General features: G+C 39.6%; 2 protein-coding genes across 24 annotated transcripts in view; one reads left to right on the top strand and one right to left on the bottom strand.

Moving 5' to 3' along the window:
* The window catches only part of RALGPS1 (Ral GEF with PH domain and SH3 binding motif 1), a 399,374-nt gene that overhangs the window by 192,405 nt on the left and 180,415 nt on the right, over nt 1-26,554 (bottom strand). The gene's annotated exons all lie outside the window — the stretch shown is intronic.
* Nucleotides 1-26,554, top strand: part of ANGPTL2 (angiopoietin like 2) — a 43,822-nt gene that overhangs the window by 14,582 nt on the left and 2,686 nt on the right. The window contains exons 2-3 of the mRNA XM_073315038.1: nt 8,368-9,224; nt 26,225-26,418. Of these exons, the coding sequence (XP_073171139.1) occupies nt 8,414-9,224; nt 26,225-26,418 (1,005 nt within the window). The 5' untranslated portion in view covers nt 8,368-8,413. The remainder of the gene's footprint in view (nt 1-8,367; nt 9,225-26,224; nt 26,419-26,554) is intronic.

Genomic DNA, 26,554 nt, shown 5'->3' with positions numbered 1-26,554 from the left:
ACTTGTCTTATGAAAGGAGACTCAGGGAGCTTGGCTTGTTTAGCCTAACTAAAAGAAGGTTGAGGGGAGATATGATTGCTCTCTATAAATATATCAGAGGGATAAATACCAGAGAGGGAGAGTAATTATTTAAACTCAATACCAATGTGGACACAAGAACAAATGGATATAAACTGGCCACTAGGAAATTTAGATTAGAAATTAGACGAAGGTTTCTAACCATCAGAGGAGTGAAGTTTTGGAATAGCCTTCCGAGGGAAGTAGTGGGGGCAAAAGATCTATCTTGCTTTAAGATTAAACTCGATAAGTTTATGGAGGAGATGGTATGATGGGATAACATGGTTTTGGTAATTAAATATTCATGGTAAATAGGCCCAATGGCCTGTGATGGATTTTTAGATGGGGAAAGATCAAAGTTACCCGGGAAAGAATTTTCTGTAGTATCTGGCTGATGAATCTTGCCCATATGCTCAGGGTTTAGCTGATCGCCATATTTGGGGTCGGGAAGGAATTTTCCTCCAGGGCAGATTGGAAGGCCCTGGAGGTTTTTCGCCTTCCTCTGTAGCATGGGGCACGGGTCACTTGCTGGAGGATTCTCTGCTCCTTGAGGTCTTCAAACTACAATTTGAGGACTTCAATAGCACAGATATAGGTGTGAGGTCTTTTTTAGGAGTGGTGGGTGAAATTCTGTGGCCTGCATTGTGCAGGAGGTCGGACTAGATGATCATAATGGTCCCTTCTGACCTAAATATCTATGAATCTATGAATCTATGAAAGAATACTAATGCTATTAACAGCAATGCAGTAAGGTTTTTTCCCATCTTCTTGCCCTCCCCTTCAGGCTAGTATGTTCTTAGGGAGGTGTACATACACTGGAAATTTTTCAACAACTTTATTACAGTTGATCAAAAACCACTGCAAGTTCCACTAGTGGAACTCCCAGGGTGGCGGGACAGGCATATACAGAAAGCAAGCTTTCTTACTATCATGTTATCTAAATATGCTCTAAGCAAACCAAGCTGTCACAATGGCAAAAGTTCCAGGGTCCATAGATTGTGAGCTCCTCAGAGTAGGCACTGACTTTCCTGAACATTTGGAAAGCACGTGACAGGCATTACCATAAATAAAAGGTAATATAAAAAGGGTGCAAAAAGAAAAGGAGTACTTGTGGCACCTTAGAGACTAACCAATTTATTTGAGCTCAAATAAATTGGTTAGTCTCTAAGGTGCCACAAGTACTCCTTTTCTTTTTGCGAATACAGACTAACACGGCTGTTACTCTGAAACCTGTCATAAAAAGGGTGTTAACAGAACATTAAGGTTGCAAAGTCAAACACTCAGTAATTGAGAAATGCTAGAATTAAGATTGCCCATGTCCACTAATTCTGACTGCTCAATTTGAGCCATTGAGGGCCTGATTTTTCAGAGTGCTTACCATTTTATAGCACTTGGATATGTTTAAAGCACAGCTCCCATTGACTTCAGTTGCAGCTGTGAGTGCTCAGCCCCAGAGTCTAAAGTTGGATACCCAGAAAACGGGGAACACACAATTAGTGGCCACAAATGAAAATGTGTGTGTTATTTGTTGAGCATCACACAGAAAATCTGCGGCAGAAGCAGGGATAGACTCCAATTCTCTTGGTCAGCACTCAACTAACTGAACCATGAGACTATCCTCTTTTCTTCCTTCCTCATTCACTAAACACCTTCCAACTTCTGCAACAAATGAGGAAGGGTCCCAGAGACTTTAGTAAAGCTTTTGATACTGTCTCGCATGACCCTCTCGTAAACAAACTAGGGAAATGCAACCTAGATGAAGCTATAAGATGGGTGCAAAACTGGTTGGAAAACCATTCCCAGAGAGTAATCATCAGTGGTTCACCGTCATGCTGGAAGGGCATAACGGGTGGGGTCCTGCAGGGATCAGTTCAGGGTCCGGTTCTGTTCAATATCTTGCTCAATGATTTAGATAATGGCAGAGAGAGTATACTTATAAAGTCTGTGGATGATACCAAACTGGAAGAGGTTGCAAGTGCTTTGAAGAAAAGGATTATAATTCAAAATGATCTGGACAAACTGGAGAAATGGTGTGAAGTAAATAGGATGAAATTCAATAAGTACTCCACTTAGGAAGGAACAATCAGTTGCACACATACAAAATGGGAAATGACAGCCTAGGAAGGAGAACTGCGGAAAGGGCCCTGGGGGTCATAGTGGACCACAAGACAAATATGAGTCAACAGTGTAACAATGTTGCAAAAAAACCAAACATCATCCTGGGATGTATTAGCAGGAATGTTTTATGCAAGACACAAGAAGTAATTCTTCCACTCTAGTCCGCACTGATTAGGCCTCAACTGGAGTATTGTGTCCAGTTGTGGGTGCCACATTTCAAGAAGGATGTGGATAAACTGGAGAGAGTCCAGAGAAGAGTGACAAAAATGATTAAAGGTCTAGAAAACACGACCTATGAGGGAAGATTGAAAAACTTGGGTTTGTTTAGTCTGGAAAAGAGAAGACAGAGAAGGGACATGATAACAGTTTTCAAGCATTTAAAAGGTTGTTACAAGGAGGAAGGAGAAAAATTGTTCTCCTTAACCTCGGAGAATAGGACAAGAGGCAATGGGCTTAAATTGCATAAAGGGAGGTTCAGGTTGGACATTAGGAAAAAATTCCTAACTGTCAGGGTGGTTAAGCACTGGAATAAATTGCTTAGGGAGGTTGTGGAATCTCCATCGTTGGAGATTTTTAAGAGCAGGTTAGACAAACATTTGTCAGGTATGGTCTAGATCAGTTGCTCTTCACTATTTTTGAAGTGGGGGGCCACTTTGGCAAAAAACCTTCAATGTGAGAGCCACATGGGGTGGGGCCAAGGGGTTAGGCGTATGAGAGGTGGCTCAGGGTAGGGCAGAGGGTGGGGAGCAGGGGTGAGGGCTCTAGGGTGGAGCTGGGGATGAGGGGTTCAGGGTGCAGGATGAGGCTCAGGGCTGGGTCAGAGGGTTGGGGTGTGGGTGAGGCCTCTGGCTGGGGGTGCAGGCTCTGGGAACTTAGAGGGAACTTAGGGAGCTGCACTTAGGGTTGATGGCTCGCAGGCCTTGCAATGAAGAACACTGGTCTAGATAATAATTAGTCCTGCCATGAGTGCAGGGGACTGGACTAGATGACCTCTCAAGGTCCCTTCCAGTCCTCTGATTCTATGACAACAGCCTCACTAACTTCACCAACCAGATCCTTTCCCCGAGCATAGTCCATCCTGTGTTCTGAATGAGTCTTTTCCTAACTTTGGAGTGCTTGACTGTGAAACATAATCATATTATTTTAACATAGGGTCTTTTCGTGTGCAATATCCCTTTTTTTTTTTAAAGCGAACTCATAAAACCAAATTTCAACATGTGGCATCATATTGATACCCACATGACTCATCAGCTGGGTTAAAACCTTTAGATCCACTGCACAGACCTCTGCCACTTTAGAGTGGGATTAGATACCCACTTTGCCAGTGGATTTCTCAGATATTTGCTGACAACTAGAACAGGCTAAAACTCTGGATTTCTGGTTCACAAGAAATGTTGGCATTTTGAAATTTGTTTTTGTTCCAAATCAGAATGAAACGACATTTTTGGAAATTTCTCAAAAAACAGAAAACATCAGAAAATTTGTTTTGGAAATGACGACACATGGTGTTTCCAAAAGGAAATGTTCTCCTCAGACCAGCACCTGTTGACTGAAATTGATGGCTGCTTGGGTAATGTAGATTGTGAGAAAATGTCTGAGAGAGAGTCCCTTTTTTAACGTTATAAAGCTTCAAAAACTAATCCTTTTTCCTCAACCTACAGCAGGTCTGGGCAATACTATGACTGCCTTCATGTGTTTAGAAAAGCTGCATTTCAAACAGAGTTTTAGAAACTAATAATAAAAAGTGCAAAGAAATAATTGTCTTTAGTTCTAAGACCAGAAATGGATCCAAATTTAGGGATTTTAATGCTATTGCCTTTACTACATAAATTACTATTTTTATTATAAACTTTGACAGTTAAAAGTGGGTATAGAAGAGGGGAAAATTATATTAGAAAAAGTCTAGACTGTTAACATTTTCACTTTTAAAATCAATTTTTTCCACTGACACAAAAGTCATAATTGTACCTTTCCACTGGATTTAAATGACTGTAGCTGTACATTTCTCATAAAAATGTAAATTTGGAATATGAAATCCATTGCTTTTAATTTGTTATTTTAAACAAAAGCAAGTGTTTTAAATGAAAATTAGGGTTATAAGGAAATGTTTTACATGTACAGCAAAACAAGATAATAATGGCATGTTGGTAAAGAAAAAGTCAAACTAGGCATTACACGCTGAACAAGTTCGACATTGTATATTTTTATGCAAACTAGATTACGCACACATACACACATTCAAGTGCAATATTTTCTCACAAACTTTTCAGTGCTTTCACTGTTCTCTAACCCACACAAAAATTAGCTGAAATACCCAAGTCAGTCTGAAAAGAAAGAAATCCAGCATTTATACAATGAAAGAAAAGCTGTAATATAGATGGCTATTATAGGGTATTTACTCCCTTAATTCCAGAAGCATTAATGGGAGTTACTATTTGCACACATCAAGGCAAAAATATATTTAAAAGAAAATCATAAAAATATCTTAACCTGATTATCGAGAAGCTACCTAACCACCCCTTGTGAGCATAACAACAATGCAAGTTGACCAAAATGAAGCAATGTTCAGAGCTACAGTATGCAAAGGATTTCCAAACAGGCTCATATTTTTCCTTAGAACAAAGAAAGAAAACCAAACTGCAGAAATAAAATAAAATATGTTTTGATTCATTAAAATTCATTAAAAGGGGTAACCCAATTTTTAAAGGAAAGTACAATATATACCCCTTCAAAAATTCTAGTGCACTTTACTACACCCTCAATGAGGTATCCAAGCTCACAAACAGATGAACGTGTATTTTGCAGTGCATCATCCTGTAATCTAAGTGTGTACTTATAAATATTTGAGTTGCATACTCTAAATATTTATTCTGATGCAATTATGTAATAAGCAATTATTGACAGATTTATACACTGAGTGCATGTTATTCAAAAATTAACATCCAAAATATCAACTCTCACAACAGAACTGAGAAACACAGCAAACACACACATACCTGGTATGATTTTATATATAATGTGTAGATCATGGAGTTTTTGTTTCTTTAGCCATTGTGAAGAGAACTGGGAATATTTAGAAAAGACTGAATATTTTATGCAGTATTTAGCAATAAAGGAAGCCCTCAGACATATGCAATGCCAAGGAGTTATTTGGTTGCATAGCTGAAAATGGAACAGCCTCAGAAAAGTTTATTAATGCTAGTGACCCCAATGTTGAACTCATAATGCCTAAAAGGGTGATGTCTTATAAACCCTTAGCTGTTGTGGCCACTGTGTTTTATGAAGAAAAGTGCCCCAGAGATCCGCTTTGAATACCTGAGGGATTAAAATCAGTTTAAATATCCTCAAAATGGCACTACTATTGCAAAAAGTCAATAAACACTAGTAGCTAGTCTGTACAGGAGTGTTGAAGGCAGATCCCGTTAAGGCAGTAACTTGGACTAATGTAAGGAGGAATATGAAGGAAATGGGATTTTCCTTGTAAGAGTTACATTAAATACTTTAGTTGAAAAGCAGTTCAAATAACTCAGAGAGATAAATTCCCTCTGCTGAAACTGTGTTATTTTAAAGTATACAATGTTTTGGGGTCAAAGTTCCTGATTTATTAATGTGCAGGCTATGTAAATCGTGTAGGAATGTTTTCAGGGTTGACTGATGTATTCAAAACATTCTACCCTGAGATCTAATGTTACTAATCAAGGTAAAAAAATACCTAAATTGCCACAACTCCATCAAAGCCAGATACCTCCTGCAAATTTAAGCAATAGAACAGATGTATATGCTCCTTTTTAGTTGTTAAAATATTGTTGAACACCTTTATATTTAATATAGAGCTGTCAATCACAGTTAACACAAAACAAATTAACTAGATTAAAATAATAGGTGCAATTAATTGCAGTTTTAATCGCACTGTTAAACAATAATACAATACCAATTAAGATTTATTATAAATATTTTGATGTTTTTCTACATTATCAAATATATTTCAGTTACAACACAGAATACAAAGTGTACACTGTTCACTTTATATTATTTTTATTACAAATATTTGCCCTGTAAAAAGATAAACAAAATAAATAGCATTTTTCAATTCACCTCCTACAAGTACTGTAGTGCTGTCTCTTTATTCTGAAAGTGCAACTTACAAAGGTTTATTACAAATAATTATTATTATTACTTTAGAGCCTACAAGACGAAGCATGAAGGGATATACAAATGTTTAGCATATCTGGCACATAAATACCTTGCAACTCCAGCTACAAAATACCATGTGAACGCCTGTTCTCACTTTCAGGTGACACTGTAAATACGAAGGAAGCATTATTTCCCGTAAATGTAAACAGACTTGTTTGTTTTAGCGATTGGCTGAACAAGAAGTAGGACTCAGTGAACTTGTAGGTGCTAAAGTTTTACACTGTTTTGTTTTTGAGTGAAGTTATGTAAAAAAATTAGCACCGTCAAGCAATTAAAAAAATAATTTCCATTAATCGCACTGTTAAACAATAATAGAATACCATTTATTTAAATATTTTGGATGTTTTTTCTACATTTTCAAATATATTGATTTCAATTACAACACAGAATACAAAATGTACTGTGCTCACTTTATTTTTGATTATAAATATTTGCACTGTAAAAATAAAAGGAACAGTATATTTCAATTTACCTAATACAAGTGCTGTAATCCAATCTCTTTATAATGAAAGTTGTACTTACAAATGTAGAATTATGTACAAAAAATAACTGCATTCAAAAATAAAACAATCAAGGGGCATATGAATGTTTAGCATATCTGGCACGTAAATACCTTGCAACGCTGGCTACAAAAGTGCCATGTTCTCACTTTCAGGTGACATTGTAAATAAGAAGCGGGCAGCATTATTTCCTGTAAATGTAAACAAACTTGTTTGTCTTAGCAATTAGCTGAACAAGAAGTAGGACGGAGTTGACTTGTAGGCGCTAAAGTTTTGCATTCTTTTGTTTTTGAGTGCAGTTATGTAACAAAAAAAATCTACATTTGTAAGTTACACTTTCATGATAAAGAGATTACACTACAGTACTTGTATGAGGTGAATTGAAAAATACTATTTCTTTTCTTTATAATTTTTACAGTGCAAATATTTGTAATCAAAAATAATAATATAAAGTGAACACTGTAAACTTTGTATTCTGTGTTGTAATAGAAATGAATATATTTGAAAATGTAGAAAAACAGCCAAAATATTTAATAAATTTCAATTGGTATTCTATTGTTTAACAGTGCGATTAATCAAGACTAATTTTTTAATCACAGTTAATTTTTTTGAATTAACTGCGATTAATCGACAGCCCTGAAAAAATATAATTCTACATTTATAAATTGCACTTTTACAATAAAGAGATTGCACTATCCTACCTGTATTAGGTGCATTGAAAAATACTATTTCTTTTCTTTATCATTTTTACAGGGCAAATATTTGTAATAAAAATAATAATATAAAGTGAGCACTGTACACTTTCTGTTCTGTGTTGTAATTGAAATCAATATATTTGAAAATTAGAAAAACATCCAAAATATTTATAATGAATTTAAATTGGTATTCCATTATTGTTTATTATTTAGTGCGATTAAAACTGTGATTAATTGCAACTATTTTTTTAAAATCTTGCAATTAATTGCGATTTTTAAATAGTTTGACAGCCCTAATCTAGTGCATCTTAGAAGCCGTAACAGCACAGGATCAGCAACATTCTGTTCACATTTGAAAGTTATCTTTGCAAGTGTAAGCGATGAAAACTTAATTTTTATTTAAATGAATTTCTGAGAAACTGATGGCACTGTCCTAGAAATATGGGCTTACTTTTTGCTAATTCAGTTCCTTAAGGAGAGTGGTGAGAAATTATAGCAATGTTTCACAATTTATTAACATCCTGGTCACAGGATGCTAGTAAGTTATAACTTGTCTCCATGAAGAGGCTTGTCTCAGTAGCTTCTCTATCATTTTTTTATCTTTATCTGGTAGAAGCTCTTACCAGACATGAAAAGTGTACCATATTTTTTGGCATGAAAATATTTATATTTTCATATCATTTACCACTTGAAGAGATTTTTTTAAGACTTCCCAATGAATACATCAGTTGTTAATCTTCTTATTCACATTAATTTATTTTCTATTTATTATTATTAAATAACTTTTTTTCTATTTTAAACAGATTTTAGAAGTTCATTTGTAGAAGAAAAATTATCCAAAAATAAAGAATGACGAAGGCAGCAAGATTAACTTGCTTATTACTAATTGCAGTCATTGGAGTGACTGCTAGCAAGACACAGGAATTTGAAAGCAGTGATGAGGGCACAGAGCAAGAATTCATTTACATGAACAGGTATAAGCGGTCCAGCGACACACAGGACAAGTGCACTTACACCTTTATTGTACCTCAGCAGAAAGTGACAGGTGCCATTTGTGTTAATTCAAAGGAGCCTGAGGTTCTTCTTGAAAACCGGGTAAATAAGCAAGAATTAGAGCTGCTTAACAATGAACTTCTAAAGCAAAAGAGACAAATAGAAACTCTTCAGCAATTGGTGGAGGTGGATGGTGGGATTGTTAATGAGGTTAAACTTTTACGAAAAGAAAGTCGGAATATGAACTCTCGTGTCACGCAACTTTATATGCAGCTGCTACATGAAATTATTCGAAAACGGGACAATGCATTAGAACTTTCCCAACTTGAAAATAAGATATTGAACCAAACTGCTGATATGTTGCAACTTGCAAACAAATACAAGGACCTAGAGTACAAATATCAACATTTGGTGTCAATTGCCAATAACCAGTCTATAATTATTGCACAGCTAGAAGAACATTGTCAAAGAATGCCATCCATTAAGCCAATACCCCAACCTCCCCAACCACCAAACAAAATGTATCAGCCTCCTACTTACAATCGCATTATCAACCAAATAGCTACCAATGAGATTCAGAGTGATCAGAATTTAAAGGTTCTACCACCTAATCTACCAACCATGCCACCAGTTACTAGCAGTCCAACTTCAACTGATAAACCATCTGGTAAGTTATTTTATTGGCATGTCTAAATGATATCTATTTTAATATGCAGTGACTAACAGCACATTTTCCAGAGGTGGAGATATCATACTTAGGTCTCAAAGATGCAGACAGAGGTAAGTAGCACGTAACATATTTAGCAAATGATAATGCAAAAGTTTGAGGGTGAACTGGTTCAGATTCACCACAGATGAGACTGAGGTTATGTTGGTGGACTTGGTGCACCTGCTAGGAGAACTGGCAGAGGTACGATGAGTCCTTCTATTAAGGGAATTTGTCTGCCTTTTGTTATTGCCTTCCCAACCTTGGAGTCTGCCTGGACTTGGTGTAGTTTTGCAAATGTTAGGTAGTGGCAGTGCCCCAGGGTGCTTTAATATTTATGCTTGACCAGGAGATTCCATCCTCTTCTTTCAAATACAGAAATCCTGCTGCAGTAAGCAACATTTTGTCCCCCTGAAATTGGATTGTTGCAATACTCTCCACACAAGAGCATTCAAAAACTTCAGCTACTTCAGCAGCTGAATTTTAAGGGTGTTTCTTACAGGAAGCACAGTACTTCGTGTTTTGTGAGCTCCACTGGCTCCCAGTTTGTTTTGGGTTCAATTTAATATATTTATTGTGATGTAAAAAACCTTAAACAGGCTGGGTCCAGGATAACTCAAGATACCTGTGTCTGCCATGCAATATCAATGTAGCTGAGATAATGTGAGAGATATTCAAGCTAACACCTCCTTTATTGCAGGGATGCTGTTGGCAGGGCCTTTATATTCACAAGTCCTAGACTGAGGAATTAGCTTCCAACTTTGGCTTGCCACAGCTTGAACTTGCTCATTTGTACTCAGGCTTTTTTCAAGGAGGAAAAGGATGAAGAGTTGGTGAACGAGCAGGAGAGTTTTCTGAAGAATTGTGATGGGGGGGGGGGGGTTTATTATATTTCTTAGTCCTTGGTCTGCAATGTTGCTCTAAAGTTACATTATGTGTGAAAAGGGTGGGCACATTTTAAAAACTGAAATCCACCAATTAACAAACAGTGAAAGGCTGTGTCTGTCCTGGATATACTGGCCAGTTGGGGCTGGATCCAAAGCTCATTAAAGACTTCCAGTGAATCAAATGGACTTTGGATCTGGCCTGTTAAACACCTGTTCAACACAAACTTTGCTTTTCTGCTGCAACTATGTTATCACTCTAGAAATATAAAATGGCAATATGTCAGTTCACTTCAAATACTGTTTTTATGGTTTCAATTTTTTCCATTATAAACTCCTCATTTCCATGGTTTAGAACTGTGCCATAAACCTCAGCTCCAGGCTAAAACATGACATACAAGGTATTACCTGTGAGTAATCAAAACATGAAAAAAACCCAACCCAGCTAAAACACTGTTTTCAAATTATAGTGGGGGGTGGGGAGTCAGTTTCTAAAACTTTGGCCTTATACTGTTTCTCAAATTGTTCCATGTATTGCAGTTTCTAAGAGTAAGAATGAGATGAGGAGGACATAACCAGTTTAACTGTTGTGCTTCAGGATTATTTACTTTTAGGTCAAAATTAGGGTTACTTAGAGAGATTCTCATTTTAGTGCTCCAAGATTATTGTTAATTCTATTAACCTGATTATTTATTATTTGTTAATTTATTTTACATTTAGAACACAAAGAGAAAAAAGTGATTATTTTGAGTTCTAGGTACCTTTGACGTAATTTTGAAATACAAGCAATATAATAAAACCCAGTAGCCTTCCCAAAGCAGAAAAATAAGTAAAAAACTAACCAAAACCAACAATCAAATTAAAGAACACCAAAACTAGACCCTAACACCTCCTACAAAAGCCAGCCTTTATGAAATGCTTACTTCCCCAAAAGCCTAGGTTATGAGATGGCCTTGTAATGTGCCCTGACGGTCACCATTTTGTTAAACACCAACAGCATAACTGGTTTTGTACAAGTCACAAATAAAGATTAAGGGCAGGGAAGATATTTCAAAAGTGCCTATGGAATTTAGGAGCACAAGTTCTATTGGCTATTAATGGGGCTTGCGCTCTGAAATCCCTTAGGTGTTTTTGAAAATCTCCCTCTTGATCACTACTTCATGGAGCTCAGTTTAAATCCCTGAACTCTTAATGGGTCAAAAGCTGTTTCCCCCTTGCCATTTTTAATTTACAAGCATAAATCGGAGCAATGCCAAATGTTGTCAAAAGTGTTCTTGCATCTGAATTTTGACTGTCCCTCAAGGGCAGATCTCTTTGTTTCTCTGTAATCCCTGCACAGTGCCTAGACAATTGAGTGAGAAAACTATGTTCCTTTTATGACCTCTAACTCACTGACACTTGCCAATGACACTGCTACACATTCAGGGCTAAACTGTGGCTTTTCCATAAGCCCTGAGCAAGAGGTAGCACACAGCTCCGCTACCTCAGGAGGAGACCAGTAACTAGATTTTGTCTTAAAGTTAAAGTCTGGTGCCCAGTAAGTAAGAGACCTTTGATCTCCTCTTGCTCTAGTCATAAATCCTTGAGTCTATTGAAAGCCTCCAGACATTTACATTTTCATAAGTTATTATTGATTTTGCTTGCCTTGGTTTTTGGTCACTCCAATTGAGACATATAAAAGGGGCCTGATCTTCAAAGCACGGGTGCTCAGCTTTTTCTTTAAAAAAGTGAGGCCCCTCTTAAGTGTCTAAAGTTGTGTAGCCAAAAACTGAGGTATAACGATAGGTGCTTATTACACCCATTCCATAAATCTTTCCAACATTTGCTGGATGGTCTTGTCAAACCTCTCAGATTATCAGGTACTCTCCAATTAAACTGACTTTTATTTATTTTAGGAAATAATTGGTATGAATAAGGTGGAGAGTCATTTTAAAATTTACTTCTAACAACATTTTTCCACACATCATATATTCTTAAAGTGAGCTCAAAGGTGAATGACACTAATAGCTATGAAGTGTAGCTGTAGCTGTGTTGGTCCCAGGATATTAGAGACACATGGTGGTTGAGGTAATAGCTTTTATTGGCCAAGCTTTTCTCTGTCAGCAAAAGAAGCTGGTTCAATAAAACATATTACCTCATCCACCTTGTCTCTCAGCTAGTATACACTTAACCAGAAAATATTACACTAAAATTCTATGGGGAAATCAGTATTGGTTCATTACGCATTTATCTTTTTGTGCAATTACTTGGGGACAGTCTTATTAAAGAGTGAGTCTGGCATTTAGACCTCAAAATATCACACACCACAGGGGAAGACTCCTGCAGCAAGGAAAGTCTTCAGCAGCTGCCTGGTACCAGACCTCTTCCCCCGCAACAGGGAGCTGCTGGATTATTTTGCTGCTGCAGGGAAAGACTATGGCAGCGGGGAAAGGCTCTGACAGCTCCTCACCGCCAAGCCTTTTCCTGTTGCCTGCCGCCACCAGAGCCTCTCACTGACACGTGCAGCTACACACCATAATGTGGCACAGTCTGCCTTTCACTATAGCACATAGCTACACATACCGTACACCCTGCCACAAGCAGTGTGCAGCATACACATAGCCATAGGAAACCGAGTATAGCAGGGAAAGGCCATATAGTCCCATTTCTCCAGGAAATTAGAAAAAACTGTTCGGCACAAGGGAGTGTGAACACCAGATCTGATGTCCATATTAGTACAAAACTTAAAGACCAGCAGTGCTGCATATATACCCAGCTAATATTTACATCCTTCTGGCTGCACTAGTGTGTTCTCTATCTATGAAGATGATGCACTCCACACTGAAAAATATTCAAAATTCAAAATCAGGTCATTGTGAATTCTGGCATTCAGCAATGATTTGCTTAGGAAAAGATGTATAACTCTTAAATTGGCCAACTTTGTTTCATCTCTTACAATTATACCATTACCCTCTATCCAGTTGTTACCTTCTATTGGCAAGTGAGAATGACAATGTGTTGAATCAGACATGCACTAGAATAGTAACAGGCAACATAGCAGACCTGGAAAAGGATACCATCTTTCACAAAATTCAAGCTAATTCTTGAGTACAATAAATCTAGCTGGAGAAAATGCACATCTGTGTAGATGCCTCCCTAGATTACTGAATTACTGAGCGGGATATCTGATGCAAGCATATTCACTACGGAAATGGTGCACTGCACTAACATTAAATCAGAGAAACCTGTAATAGAGTTTCAGGTACTAAAACAATGTACAAAAAAAAGAGAAAGCTTAACTAATAAATGCAACCCTCAGAGATTATGACAAATGACTACAGACAGGATAAAAGTAACCAATTCAAAAACTCCTACTCCAACATACCAATTCAAAAACTCCTACTACTTATGAAAGGAGTTATTGATTAAGAAATTCCAGCTAAGACTTACACTCAGGTAGAACTACCTTCTAGAAATTTGTACAGTTCAGTTGCCTACATTTCCATTTGGCTCAAGGAACAAGCGCATTGTTGATGCATGGAACATTTTCAATCCTAGTTTCCAATTTTCCCAAAAGATTACTGGACATTGTTAAAGACAGACACGATACAGACTAGTATGCATCAAGTCTTGTGTTATATGACAACAGGGCAGAAGACTACAAAGTAGAAATAGATATCATATGATTACTTTTCTTAGTTAAAAATTGAAAGACTAAAGTGCCCTTGTTCAATGGAAACTGTTCTTAATAGTGCTGGCAAAGGGAAAGCTACAGATCCTATAACATATATTTTCAGATTTTAGAGATTCTCTCTTTTATCAGCAAAAGAAGGGGAGCCGGAGTGGCAGCAAAGGATTCATCATACTGCATAAGATGACATAAGACAGTTGGCAAGTCTTGGCTGGAGTTAAAATAAATTAGGATGCACAATTAAAGTCTCAATGAATTAGAATCTTCTGAGCTCTGTCCAAATGAATTGGCAGGGGTTGTCCGTTCTAAAGGGAAAGAAAGTTGCCAATATGAGCTAGGAAGATTTAGAAGAAATGGTATAGTATAGTTAGACAGCTCCCCATTCCTTCCCTTCAGTTTTTACATGCTAGACAAATAGCTCACTTCCCTGGGAATGCATCCGATGAAGTAAGCTGTAGCTCACGAAAGCTTATGCTCAAATAAATTGGTTAGTCTCTAAGGTGCCACAAGTACTTCTTTTCTTTTTCCCTGGGAAAGGTTTTTCTGATTGGCACAACTTTGATTTCCAAGTTGGATACTGGAAATGAAATAAGACTAGAGGAACTCTTCTATCCACTTTATATAATATGCCTTCCCAGCCCAGAACCTAGATTCCACCCCCTAAAGCTTCCTTTCAGTGTTACCTCAGAATTCAAACTGCAACACAATAGCTAACCATATTATCTTATGCCCTGTATTATTAATACTTCAACCTTAATTAAATTACATTTTTCTGAAATAATTAACTAATGTGACATCAAGTCTGTCTCTTTAATTTCTTTCCAAGTATGCTCTGTAGGATATGATATTGACCCCCTGTAGGTGAGATAATATTAAATCACTCGCGATAATATGGGGTGCCTAAATTGTATTAATATAGGCTCCTTTTTAAATAGTATTCTTAAAAACAAAAATCCAAACATTTTCTGTTAGTTCTCAAAGCTCCCTGGTTTGGGCTATTCAGTGACTTCTTGTCAAATGATCCCGCAAAATCTTAATCTTTGAATAATTATACAGATAAACTCAGTTTCTAAAAATTACAGTTTGGGAAATTGGTAACAGAGACATAATTTTTCATCTCTACTTCACCTCCTTCAATTCAGGCAAGGGGCCCAATTTTCCCCCTTCATTATATGAGTAACTGACCTCAGTGGGCCTCAAATTACCAGCGATTAAAAGTGGTCATTGTTTAGTAGCTGTTCAATGGTCTCTCTGAAACATAAACTGATAGTTTGTTCACTAGGAATTAGACTGAGATGTCTACATCACATCACATAAATCCACCACCTTTCCAGGAAACCTGTATGAGGCAATGTTATCCACTGAGTAAACAGGTCAACTAGGTTGGGAGTCAGGAGACCCTGGCTCTCTTCCTAGATCTGTTGCTGACCTGCTGTGTGACTTTAGTCAAGTCGCTTTACCTCTCTGCACCTCAGTATACCCTTCTGAAAAACAGGAATAGTGATACCCTACATTTGTATAGCATGCGGAGATCTCTGGAGGAAAAGTGCTGTATAAGAGATAAGTATAGGCATATTATATTATTAACAAATAGACCATCGACTAGATGCTATGGATATTGATCTGTCTTTTAACCTTAGCAGTAGCCCCCTCCTCCTAAGTGCTGAGGAAGCTTGCACTATTGTTGCCATGCTGTACCTGTATTGCGGATAAACAGTAGACTTCAGTCTGCATGGTGGTTAATCCAGTAATTTTCATCAGTATAACATTTAATTGTTTAAAAAATATCTGAATAATTACACAACTCCTGGGTTGAATCAAAAATATGTCCAGCCACAAACAAACAAGGCTTTACAGACCACACACCGAAAATGTTTCCTTTGCTCCACATGAAACATTATTATGATTGATGTGTATCCACATCTGTCCCATTCAAAATTAATATACCCAGGCATGTAACCTAGACCAAGACCAAGGACCTAGACCAATTGGAAGATTGGGCCAAAAGGAATCTGATGAGGTTCAATAAGGATAAGTGCAGGGTCCTGCACTTAGGACGGAAGAACCCAATGCACAGCTACAGACTAGGGACCGAATGGCTAGGCAGCAGTTCTGCAGAAAAGGACCTAGGTGTGACAGTGGACGAGAAGCTGGATATGAGTCAGCAGTGTGCCCTTGTTGCCAAGAAGGCCAATGGCATGTAGGGGCATAGCGAGCAGATCGAGGGACGTGATCATTCCCCTCTATTCGACATTGGTGAGGCCTCATCTGGAGTACTGTGTCCAGTTTTGGGCCCCACACTTCAAGAAGGATGTGGATAAATTGGAGAGAGTCCAGCGAAGGGCAACAAAAATGATTAGGGGACTGGAACACATGAGTTATAAGGAGAGGCTGAGGGAGCTGGGATTGTTTAGCCTGCAGAAGAGAAGAATGAGGGGGGATTTGATAGCTGCTTTCAACTACCTGAAAGGGGGTTCCAAAGAGGATGGCTCTAGACTGTTCTCAATGGTAGCAGATGACAGAACGAGGAGTAATGGTCTCAAGTTGCAGTGGGGGAGGTTTAGATTGGATATTAGGAAAAACTTTTTCACTAAGAGGGTGGTGAAACACTGGAATGCGTTACCTAGGGAGGTGGTAGAATCTCCTTCCTTAGAGGTTTTTAAGGTCAGGCTTGACAAAGCCCTGGCTGGGATGATTTAACTGGGAATTGGTCCTGCTTTGAGCAGGGGGTTGGACTAGATGACCTTCTGGGGTCCCTTCCAACCCTGATATTCTATGATTCTATGTGAACTGGAGAGGCTTATGGGTGTCAGGAAAATCCCACCAATCATCTCTTGATTCTATGTATCATACACACATAATTACTATGTGCAGGAGAGAGTTTGTAGTAGAAGATAGTGCAAATATTACTGAGGTTGTCAGATCTTTAGGGTAGGAACTGTCTTTTTGTTCTGTTTGTACAGCGCATAGCACAACCAGACCATGCTCCCTGACTACAGCCACTATGTTACAAATAAATAATAATAAATACTACTCTAAGACATAATAAAGCAATCACTATTTTAAAATGTTTTGCTAATAATATTTTAAAAGCTCTTAAGAAACATGGCTTTACCACGCATGCATGCTGAGCATTTTTCTATATTCATATAACTCAGCCAAAATGTGGCTTCTATAATAAAAACTGTCAGGTTTAAAACAGATAGAAAGGCATTATCCCTTTATGGTTTCAGTACTATGTCATAAATATAATAGGAACATTTGAAGTTCTGGGCTGTATTTCAACATCATGGTCTGTTTTTAGCGCCTAACAAATCCCAAGAGAGGATAAAAATCAATGCATGCATAATGAACAGCACTGGCAGAATGTATCACAAAAACAACATGAAGATATTGCTGTATCATACAATGAAGCACTTCTAGAGAAAGAATGCTCACAAATCCCAGTCTAAAAATGTACAAACATATCTGGAGTGCAATCATTTGAAAGACATGAGTTTTATCATGAACAAATTAATTTGTGTGGATAGGATTAGGTGCTTTCATTCATGCATTTGCCAAAATGTGTTACTTTATTATAAAGCATTTTGCTGAAAGTTGCCCCTGAAGCTTTTGCTGTCTGGTTCTATGTGAAAATACAATTAAAATAATTGAGATATTCTGTTTTAATTCCTGAAAGAGTGATTTGTCATTGTAAACATAAAACCCATGAAGCAAAGTTACCATCTGGACTTGTTTTCCATGCGCAGCCATAAATGGCAGCAGCTGAATAGGACCAGTTTTCTCCATCCACAGCATATGCAGCAAATGTACAACAGTGCGAAATTACACAGCGAACAAGGCAGCAGTCACTGGACCAGCTGGTACGATACCTCACAATGACTAAGCCAAATATTAAAATTTTTAATTTACTGCTCATTTATATAAAAATGCAAGTATTTAGGCATTCTGATGCTCAGCGTTGTAATGCCTCATTTAATTAGGAGCTTAAGTCTCATTTTCAGGCTTATGGGAACTACAGTCCTATTTACTGTCAATAGGATTTTGTCTACACTGCAATTAAACACCCGCGGCTGCCCCATGTCAGCTGATTTCGGCTCATGGACTATTTAATTGTAGTGTAAATATTCAGCCTTGGGCTAGAGCTCGAGCTCTGGGATCTGCCTCCTTTGCAGGATCCTAGAGCCTGGCCTCCAGCCCGAGCCTGAACGTCTACACTGCAATTAAACAACCCCTTAATCCCAAACCGCACAAATCCAAGGAAGGTGACACGGGCCAGACCTGGATGTTTAATGGCAGTGTAGACATACCCCAAATGCCTAAATCTCTTTCGAATATGAGATTAGGCTCCTAAATTTGTTAGGAATTGCAACGGTGAGCATCACTATGCCTGAATACCTTTAAAAATCTGAGTCAAAGTGACTAGATGCTAACAGAAGTTCCCCGAGTAGCTTCTCTCCTGGGCATACCATGAATCCATAGTGAAAGTTCTTGAACATTCAAATACAGTAAATCAATGAAAGGGCTCCACTCTTCTAAGATACAAGTATCTGTTGCAATTCAGTGTAAGAAATCTGCAAACAGGAACACCTTAGTGTCAAAATAAATATCCTCACACTATCCAAAATAATAACTATTACATATTCTGTCCAGTGGATAATTCTAAGTAAGGGTTCAGAACATCCCCGAATGACAGTATGATGAAAACTTCTCTCCTCCTGCTCCTGTTTAAATTAGCTAAAATCCTGAGATACAATCACCATAGAACAGGGGAGGGCAAACTAGGGCGCAGCGGGCTAAGGCAGGCTCCCTCCCTGCTCTGGCCCCATGCCGCTCCCAGAAGCAGATGGCACCACACCCCTGCAGTCTCTGAGGGAGCGGGGGACAGAGGGCTCCGTGTGCTGCCCTCGCCTGCAGGCAGCGCCCCCGCAGTTCCCGTTGGCCGGGAATGGGGAACTGCGGCCAATGGGAGCTTTGGGGATGGTACCCACAGGCAAGGTCAGCGCACAGTGAAGCCGCCTGCTCCACCCCGCCCCCAGGAGCCGCTAACCTCCTGCTGCACCCCAACCCCCTGCCCTGAGCCCCCTCCTGCACTCCGCGCCCCCTCTTGCACCCCAGCCACTTGCCCTGAGCCCCCCTTCCTGCACACTGAACCTCCTCCGACACCCTGCACTCCCTCCCACACCCCAACCCCCTGCCCCAGCCCTACAATTTCCCCACCCACATGTGGTCCTCGGGTCAAAAAGTTTGCCCACCCCTGCCATAGAATGTGTTCTGACTGGGGTTTATTGTACAGGGAAGAGATGCCCGCCTTCACTAACCATAAAAACTTCTATCCTGTATTCACATCATGATCACCAGTAAAAACAGCAATTGTCAATACAGCAATGTTGCTTGCTAGTCCCAATGTTAATTGGTTAGAAACTGGTTAATACAAGTTTTCAGCAATAACAGATGTCACCTCTACAAACAAATGAATTAAAATAAAATAAAACTCATTATGTTAATGAACTGTACAAGAAAGTGAAAATGAAATCTACTAAATTCTCTACCATTACTTTATAAGACTAATAAAAGCTAGCAAAAAGGTGTGAGCTGTAAGTCGGCCTGCCAGTATGAACAGCAGCAGAAGCCTCACTGATACAAACCAAGATCAGATGGAGACAGAAAATGATGTAACATGTTCCACACCAGGCAACAGACTCTGGAACTCAGGCAAATCTGAAACAACTTAGCACACAGTCTGGAATGTTGACCAGAACTCCTTCATTCCTCCCCAGTTGTTAAAATAACACAAAACAACAGTTTCTTGGATTCTTAATTAGCTGTAATATGCAGTCCATGTTTATATAAATTGACCAGAATTACAAAATAGATATCCTCACATTACATAAACTGAATGGGACACACACTACAATGGAGAACACACAGCAATCAAAATCAGTAGGTTTAATTTAAAATGGCTCTTCCAGGCAGTCATTTGTACTACTTTTCACACAGTACATAGGAAAAAGAACTGCACGGTCATATATTCTCTCTGTAATAGAGACATATAAAAGGGACAGTTTACCAAAATATTCTGCCTTGTGAAGGCTTTGCAGTGCACCACCTGAAAGAGACGCTAATTTTAAACATATGACAAATGAAAACTTTGCCAGTCTATGGTATTTTTAGCATCATCTGTAACATTTACTTTCTGCATGGCTTCCAACTGCCAAAAGCACTTTCATTCATTATCTCCATTCATCAAGTCGCTCTGTGTAACTCAATAATCCTATTACACTTTTGGGGAGGAAAGGATTATGTCTGGCAAAAGTTATCTGCAGAAACTATGGTAACTAGAACTGCTGTCAGATCTCAAATATGGACTAACCCAGAGGTAGGCAAACTATGGCCCATGGGACCGTCCTGCCCGGCCCCTGAGATCCTGGCCCGGAAGGCTCGGTAAGCAGCATGGTAAAGAGGCGGTGGCACGCGTGGGGGGGTTGGGTACGGAGTCTGGGGGGACAATCAGGGACAGGGAGCAGGAGGCGGTTAGGGGAGGGGAGTCCCGGGGGGCAGTCAGGGGACAGGAGGCAGTTGGATGGGGCGGAGGTTCTGGGGCAGTCAGAGAACGGGGGGGTTGGATAGGGCATGGGAGTCCTGGGGGGCCTGTCATGGGGCGGGGATGTGGATAGGTGTTGGGGGGACAGGGAGCGGGGCGGGTTGGATGGGGGTGGGGTCCCGTGGGCAGTTAGGGGCGGGGGGGGTTCCAGGAGGGAGCAGTCAGGGAACAAGGACCAGGGGGGTTGGATGGGTCAGGTGTTCTGAGGGGGACAGTCAGGAGGTGGGAAGTTTGAGGAGGCGAATAGGGGGCAGGGGCCAGACTGTTTTGGGGGCACAGCCTTCCCTACCCAGCCCTCCATACAGTTTTGCACCCCGATGTGGCCCTCGGGCCAAAAAGTTTGCCCACCCCTGGTTTAGATCAGGGGTGGGCAAACTTTTTGACCCGAGGGCCACATCTGAGTATGAAAATTGTATGGTGGGCCATGAATGCTCATGAAATTGGGGGTTAGGGAGTAGGAGGGGGTGAGGGCTCCAGCTGGGGGTGTGGGCTCTGGGGTGGGGCCAGAAATGAGTTCAGGATGTGGGAGGGGGCTCTGGGCTGGGGTGCGAGGGGGGGGTGAGGGCTCAAGATGAAGGGTTGGGGGTGCAGGAGGGGGCTCTGGGCTGAGACCAAGGGGTTTGGAGAATGAGAGGGGGATCAGGGGTGGTGCAGGGGTTTGGGGATGGGAGGGGGTCGGGGTGCAGGCTCTGGGGAGCGCTTACCTCAAGCAGCTCCCAGAAGCAGCAGCATGTCCCTGCTCCTGCTCCTATGCATAGGGGCAGCCAGGCGGCTCTGTGTGCTACCCAGTCCTCAGGTGCCACCCCTGCAGCTCCCATTGGCTGTGGTTCCCAGCCAATGGGAGCTGCGGGGGCAGTGCTTGAGGCAGGTGCAGCACCCCCTGGCTGCCCCCTATGCATAGCAGCAGGAGGGGGGACATGCTGCTGCTGCTTCTGGGAGCCGCGCAGAGTGGGCCAAGCCCCCGACCCTGCTCCCTAGCGGAATCTCAAGGGCCAGATTAAAAAGTCTGGAGAGCCAGATGTGGCCCCTGGGCCATAGTTTGCCCACCCCTGATCTAGACCATATTTCATACGATATTTCATAATCTATAAATGAATCTCAGAACATTCCTAAAGCAGTGATCCGAGATTATCCTTTAATCCACTAACTGCTACTGAACATTAGAGGTTCATTTAGGTAGAACTAGGGATGTAAATATCCGTTTAAAAAGTTAACTGTTTAAACTATTAAAATATCGTTTAAACAGTTAACCAATTAAAGGGAGGGGCTAGGGCCTCTGTGGCTGGGGTTGCTCCAGCTGGCTGGTGCAGCTAAGGCTGGGGTTGGCGGGCCAGTGCAGGGCTGGGACCGCTCCAGCTGGCCAGTGTGCGGGGTCGGCATGGCTGGGGCTGCTCCAGCTGGCCGGTGCGTGGCGCTGGGGTCGACTGGCGTGGTGTTGGCATCGGCCAGCCTGGCACAAGGCAGGTGCCGGCAGACCAGCGCAGGGCTGGAGTTGGCAGGTTGGTCGGCCAGCGTGGGGCTGAGGTCAGCAGGCTAATCAGGTGGCCTGGGGCTGGGGTTAGCTGGTCGGCCCAGGGCTAATGGTTAGGGTCGGTTAACTGGTAAGACTAATGCTTACTATTTAACCGTTTAGTATTTCACATTACTAGATAGAACATATCTGTTGTCATGTCCATCACTATTTCAGCAGAATGACAGAAGAGCAAAAATAGTTCAAAACCACTGCATTTCCCATATCAAACCAAAATCAGGTACATCAGAATAATTAAATGGTAGTAATTAAAAGAAATCATACTAGAGACCTCAGCACTGGCAGATGTTTTGTTGACACACACATTTTTACATCTATTTGAAAGTACATATTTGCATGATCATAAAATCCCAAGTCTGCAAACTTAAATTAGTGAGACCAAACACATCTTGTTTAGTGAGGTTTTTTTAAATTGCTTTCCCTTTCGTTTGAAACCATAATAAAACTCTCTTAGAGGTAGGAGCTCAAGCTATTTTTGCAGATTAACTGATAACAATGAAAGAGGAAACATTATTCTATTCTATTCAGGTTTTCATACCTTTCTCATCATCTTAATATCTGAGCTCTTTACAGTGATGTGATTAATCTCTCTCTCATCCTCTTCCCCAGAGAAGTACTATGTGTGCAGAGTACTGTTTGTTGTTTTTTTGTTTAGTTGGGGAGGGGTTGTTTGTTTTAAGCGCTCATGATGCTATGTGTTTGTGAGAGAAAGCAAGGTCAAACATTTGTGATGGTCCTTAGTTCCTGTTGAAGTCTGTTCCACAATAGCTTTGAACTCATGTATTTTTCTTTGTTATAAAACTCACTGTATTTAAGGGGTTTTTTTGTTTGTTTTTTTAGAATCAGGGGTTTATTGGTGAAATATAAACTAATAGCAACGGGGTAGTCAGTGAAAGAAAAGAAATGCAGACTGATACAGTCAAACACAGTCAAGTTAAATGTGTTGAACTAGATATTGGAAAGAAACACAATGATGTCTGTCGCCTGCATTTTAACAAAATAGAACACAGATATTAAAACAGAGGGCTGCATCTTCATTTAAGCAGCCAAGAACATGTACTTTTATCTGCAGCAGCAAAGGAAATTGGGCTCAGAAGCAGCATTCTATTCACAGGACTGTGCTGCTGAGGACAAAGGGAAATACAAAAATCAAATAACTTGGACACAGACCAAAAAACCCAAACACCCACTTTAGATTGGATTCTTGAGTATTTACAAAAGGATTTTTAAAATAACAAAAAGTTCACCTAAACTAAGCTACAATTTATTGAACAAGTGGCACAGACTATCCACTGCTAGTCTACTTGCAGTGAGTTAATACAGGGGATACAATGTGAACTAAGCTAACTCATTATAATCTTCTTATTTACATGCATACAAAACAATGGCAATAGTCTTTATTACAGAAGTATTTATTCTGTATAAACTTAAAACTATGTTTAATTATAATAGCAACATACAATTTAGCATCATTCCAAAGATGAATGCTTTACTAAATCTTCTCTTTTCTCTCTCAGTCTGGACTCTAAAGGTATCACTGACTTGAGTGTCTTGTTAATTTAACTTTTCCGCTTTTTGGCAAAAATATGAGCACAGTAGCAAAGCTACTAGAGATGACTGTTTAAAGATTTCCGAAAACAATGCTATACACATTCTATCTAGGTTCTTATACTGGACCAATTAAGGAGGAATCTGAGTATTTTCACACTGAGAACATTTTCTTTGAGCTAGAAACTCTTTTAAAAAGTCTAATCTCTTAAAAATAGCTGCTTTATATCCTCCATACCTGAAACCAATGTGTTGCACTACTGCAAATGGGGTAGCTTTCTTTCTCCTCTGTGTATGGAGTATATCACACCACATTTTTGATCCATTAACTGTTTTTTGCTTGCCTTCAGATATCAGTGTGACAATGCTAATGTCTATAATGGTTTATTATATTGCTGAGTCTACCGTTGATCTTCATGCCAATGTTATTTTTGGGTGCAGCTCAGCTGGAAAATCCCCATCCAGAACAGAAGCCAAAGTCAATTTGACTCTTTTGTTACTAAAAAGAAAAAGATCTGTCTACTACATAGCTCAGTTCTGGCTTCTTTACAAATGTTGATCAAACATTCTTGTACTATAATACTCCCTCAGTTGCCTTAAAAATTGATCCGGACCAGTTACTTGCTGATAACAGTTTTATCATTTCCTTCTATCAGCTCACTCACTATAACCATAGCAACTGAACAAAGCTGTCCATGCAGCCATTTCTAATATGGCCACCATCATGTTATGCAGGCACCAAAATGTTAAAATTCAAAATATAGTTACTAAGTAAGTGGATCCTGAATTCATGAATGTTTCTGATTTTCTTTTTGCAACATTCCTAGGTGTTCAGATGGGCCTAGTTAGTTTACACTGAATTTTTGCAAAAGGATCAACAACAAAATCCAGAATTCTACTGGGCACTTTTTACCAATCAAATTTTTTTCCTTCCTGGGCACTCAGATGCTGCTCCCTTAGGAAATCAGATAACATGTTAAAGGAATGACAATCTTTCCACACAGGATATTTTTTAAATCTATTTTTGTTTTACTTTACAGTCTGTTATATATTTCCAGACATTCATTATCCTGAGATTGCTCTCAAATGTTTTTACTATATAGATTTTGTCTTTAAACGTTAATTTAAAAAGTAAAAGTAAAGTTTTTTCTGTATTTAACAGCTATTTCCCTTATTTTGTTTTTTAGATACTTCTGAAAATTGCAACTATAGTTTTTAAGTGACACAGAAACAAATGGAGTTGTGCTCTTAGGTCACTTAGATGATTTTGAAAATTGTAGCCTGTATAAAGGGCACCAGGCTTTGGGGTGTATGCATGCATTCCAGTGTGTCTGTTACAACTCTTTGGCCATTTAAAACATGGAGCTGTAGCTGCAGGCAAATGTCTAGTACAAGCATGTAACCTATAAGAAACCAGGTTTAAGACTTCTTTCCTCTAGGGCTGGGGCAGCAAACAGGAAGAACCCTGAGTCAGGGAAGTCCTAGAGGTGTGTGTCTCCATTAGTAGTCATTCCAGACCAGTGCTTAATTTATAATAAAAGAGGTGCCAGGGCTCAGGCAATTTTTTAACTTTCAGAACTGCCAGAAGTGCTGGGGCTATGAACTGCCAAGCCTAGAGCCCTAGCAAAAATTAAGCACTGTTCCTGGCTACTAACAGGAATGGGGTATACGCTCTCCCTTCCCAGCTGGCTGGATGGTACACAATATTATGAATTAATTTGCTTTTGTTTGAAAATAAACCCAGCCTTGAAGAAAGGGTCTTCGACTGCATGGTTGTTGGGAACTTTATTCTACCTTACCCAGCCACTGAGTTTGCCCTCTAGCTTACGCACCTTAAAGCAACTAACTCTTAAATTTCTGACCTGTCACATCTCAGAAGGACACTTCACCACAAGGCAGAATCCAGAGGGGAGTCTTCAAACAAGGACATGCTTAACGGGACTCAGTCTCCCCGGGCACACAAATCCCATGCTTAAGGGCAAGGGACTTTCCCATGTGCTTCCAAGTGATCTTACCTGCTACTCTGCCTTTCCTGAACTATCCCCCTAAATATGACTGCATCTGCATTTGCAGTGAATACCTTTCTCCTACCTGACTTGGATACTGTGAATTCTTTTTGCCAGGTGGTGGAACAATACCATGCTCCATATTTTAAACCTACACTCCATACTTTACACTATGCATCCCTTCACAACACTATTAAATCCAAATCACCAGCATGCATGCAAGTCTGAACATACTAGAAGTATTTTCTTCCTTTATAATTACACTTCTACCACTATTTAGTCTTCTGTAATTCCAAATATCCTTTATACTGAATAAGACTAAAAATTATGGTTATGATTTAAAAGATAGATTGCATAATCTGCCATGTTTTGTATATTGCATAAAGAAAACATGCGGGCAGCCAAGATCAATAAATTAATATACTGTATAAACAGCACACACAATATGGTTTGCCAAGGAATAAATGAAGTAAAAGAGGTCAAGAACCTCGTGAAACCAAAAGAAACCCAGGTTTGTGCAAGCTCACTACTGGACATTAAACCTTCCATAGGCAAAGGTGAAAATATGTGGTTTTTAGGAAGACAGTTACACGTAATACTTGGCAGAAGCATGTCTAGTACATGCAAGGAAAAAAATGTTCCACATTCAAATAATTCCAGAAGACAAAGACGACAAGCACAATTATTTTCTGAATGCATACTGTTTATTTTAAAACAGGACCGTGGAGAGACTGTCTACAGGCATTAGAAGATGGCCATGACACCAGTTCCATCTATCTTGTGAAACCTGAAAATACAAATCGACTTATGCAGGTCTGGTGTGACCAACGACATGACCCTGGTGGCTGGACTGTCATTCAGAGACGACTCGATGGATCAGTCAACTTTTTCAGGAACTGGGATACTTACAAGGTTAGGACAAATGTAACTTGTTTTCTCCTTCCTGTCTTAATGGAAGATTTAGAGTTAAGAGCTTAGTAGGACTGAAAAAATAATTAGACGTGAATAATGAGACCATCCACAGCTATGTTAGATAGGATACAACTAC

Source organism: Lepidochelys kempii, chromosome 16 (assembly GCF_965140265.1).
Source record: "Lepidochelys kempii isolate rLepKem1 chromosome 16, rLepKem1.hap2, whole genome shotgun sequence".
Lineage (NCBI taxonomy): Eukaryota > Metazoa > Chordata > Testudines > Cheloniidae > Lepidochelys > Lepidochelys kempii.
The sequence above is the reverse complement of the archived record's forward strand: the minus strand, read 5'-3'. Positions and strand labels throughout refer to the sequence as shown.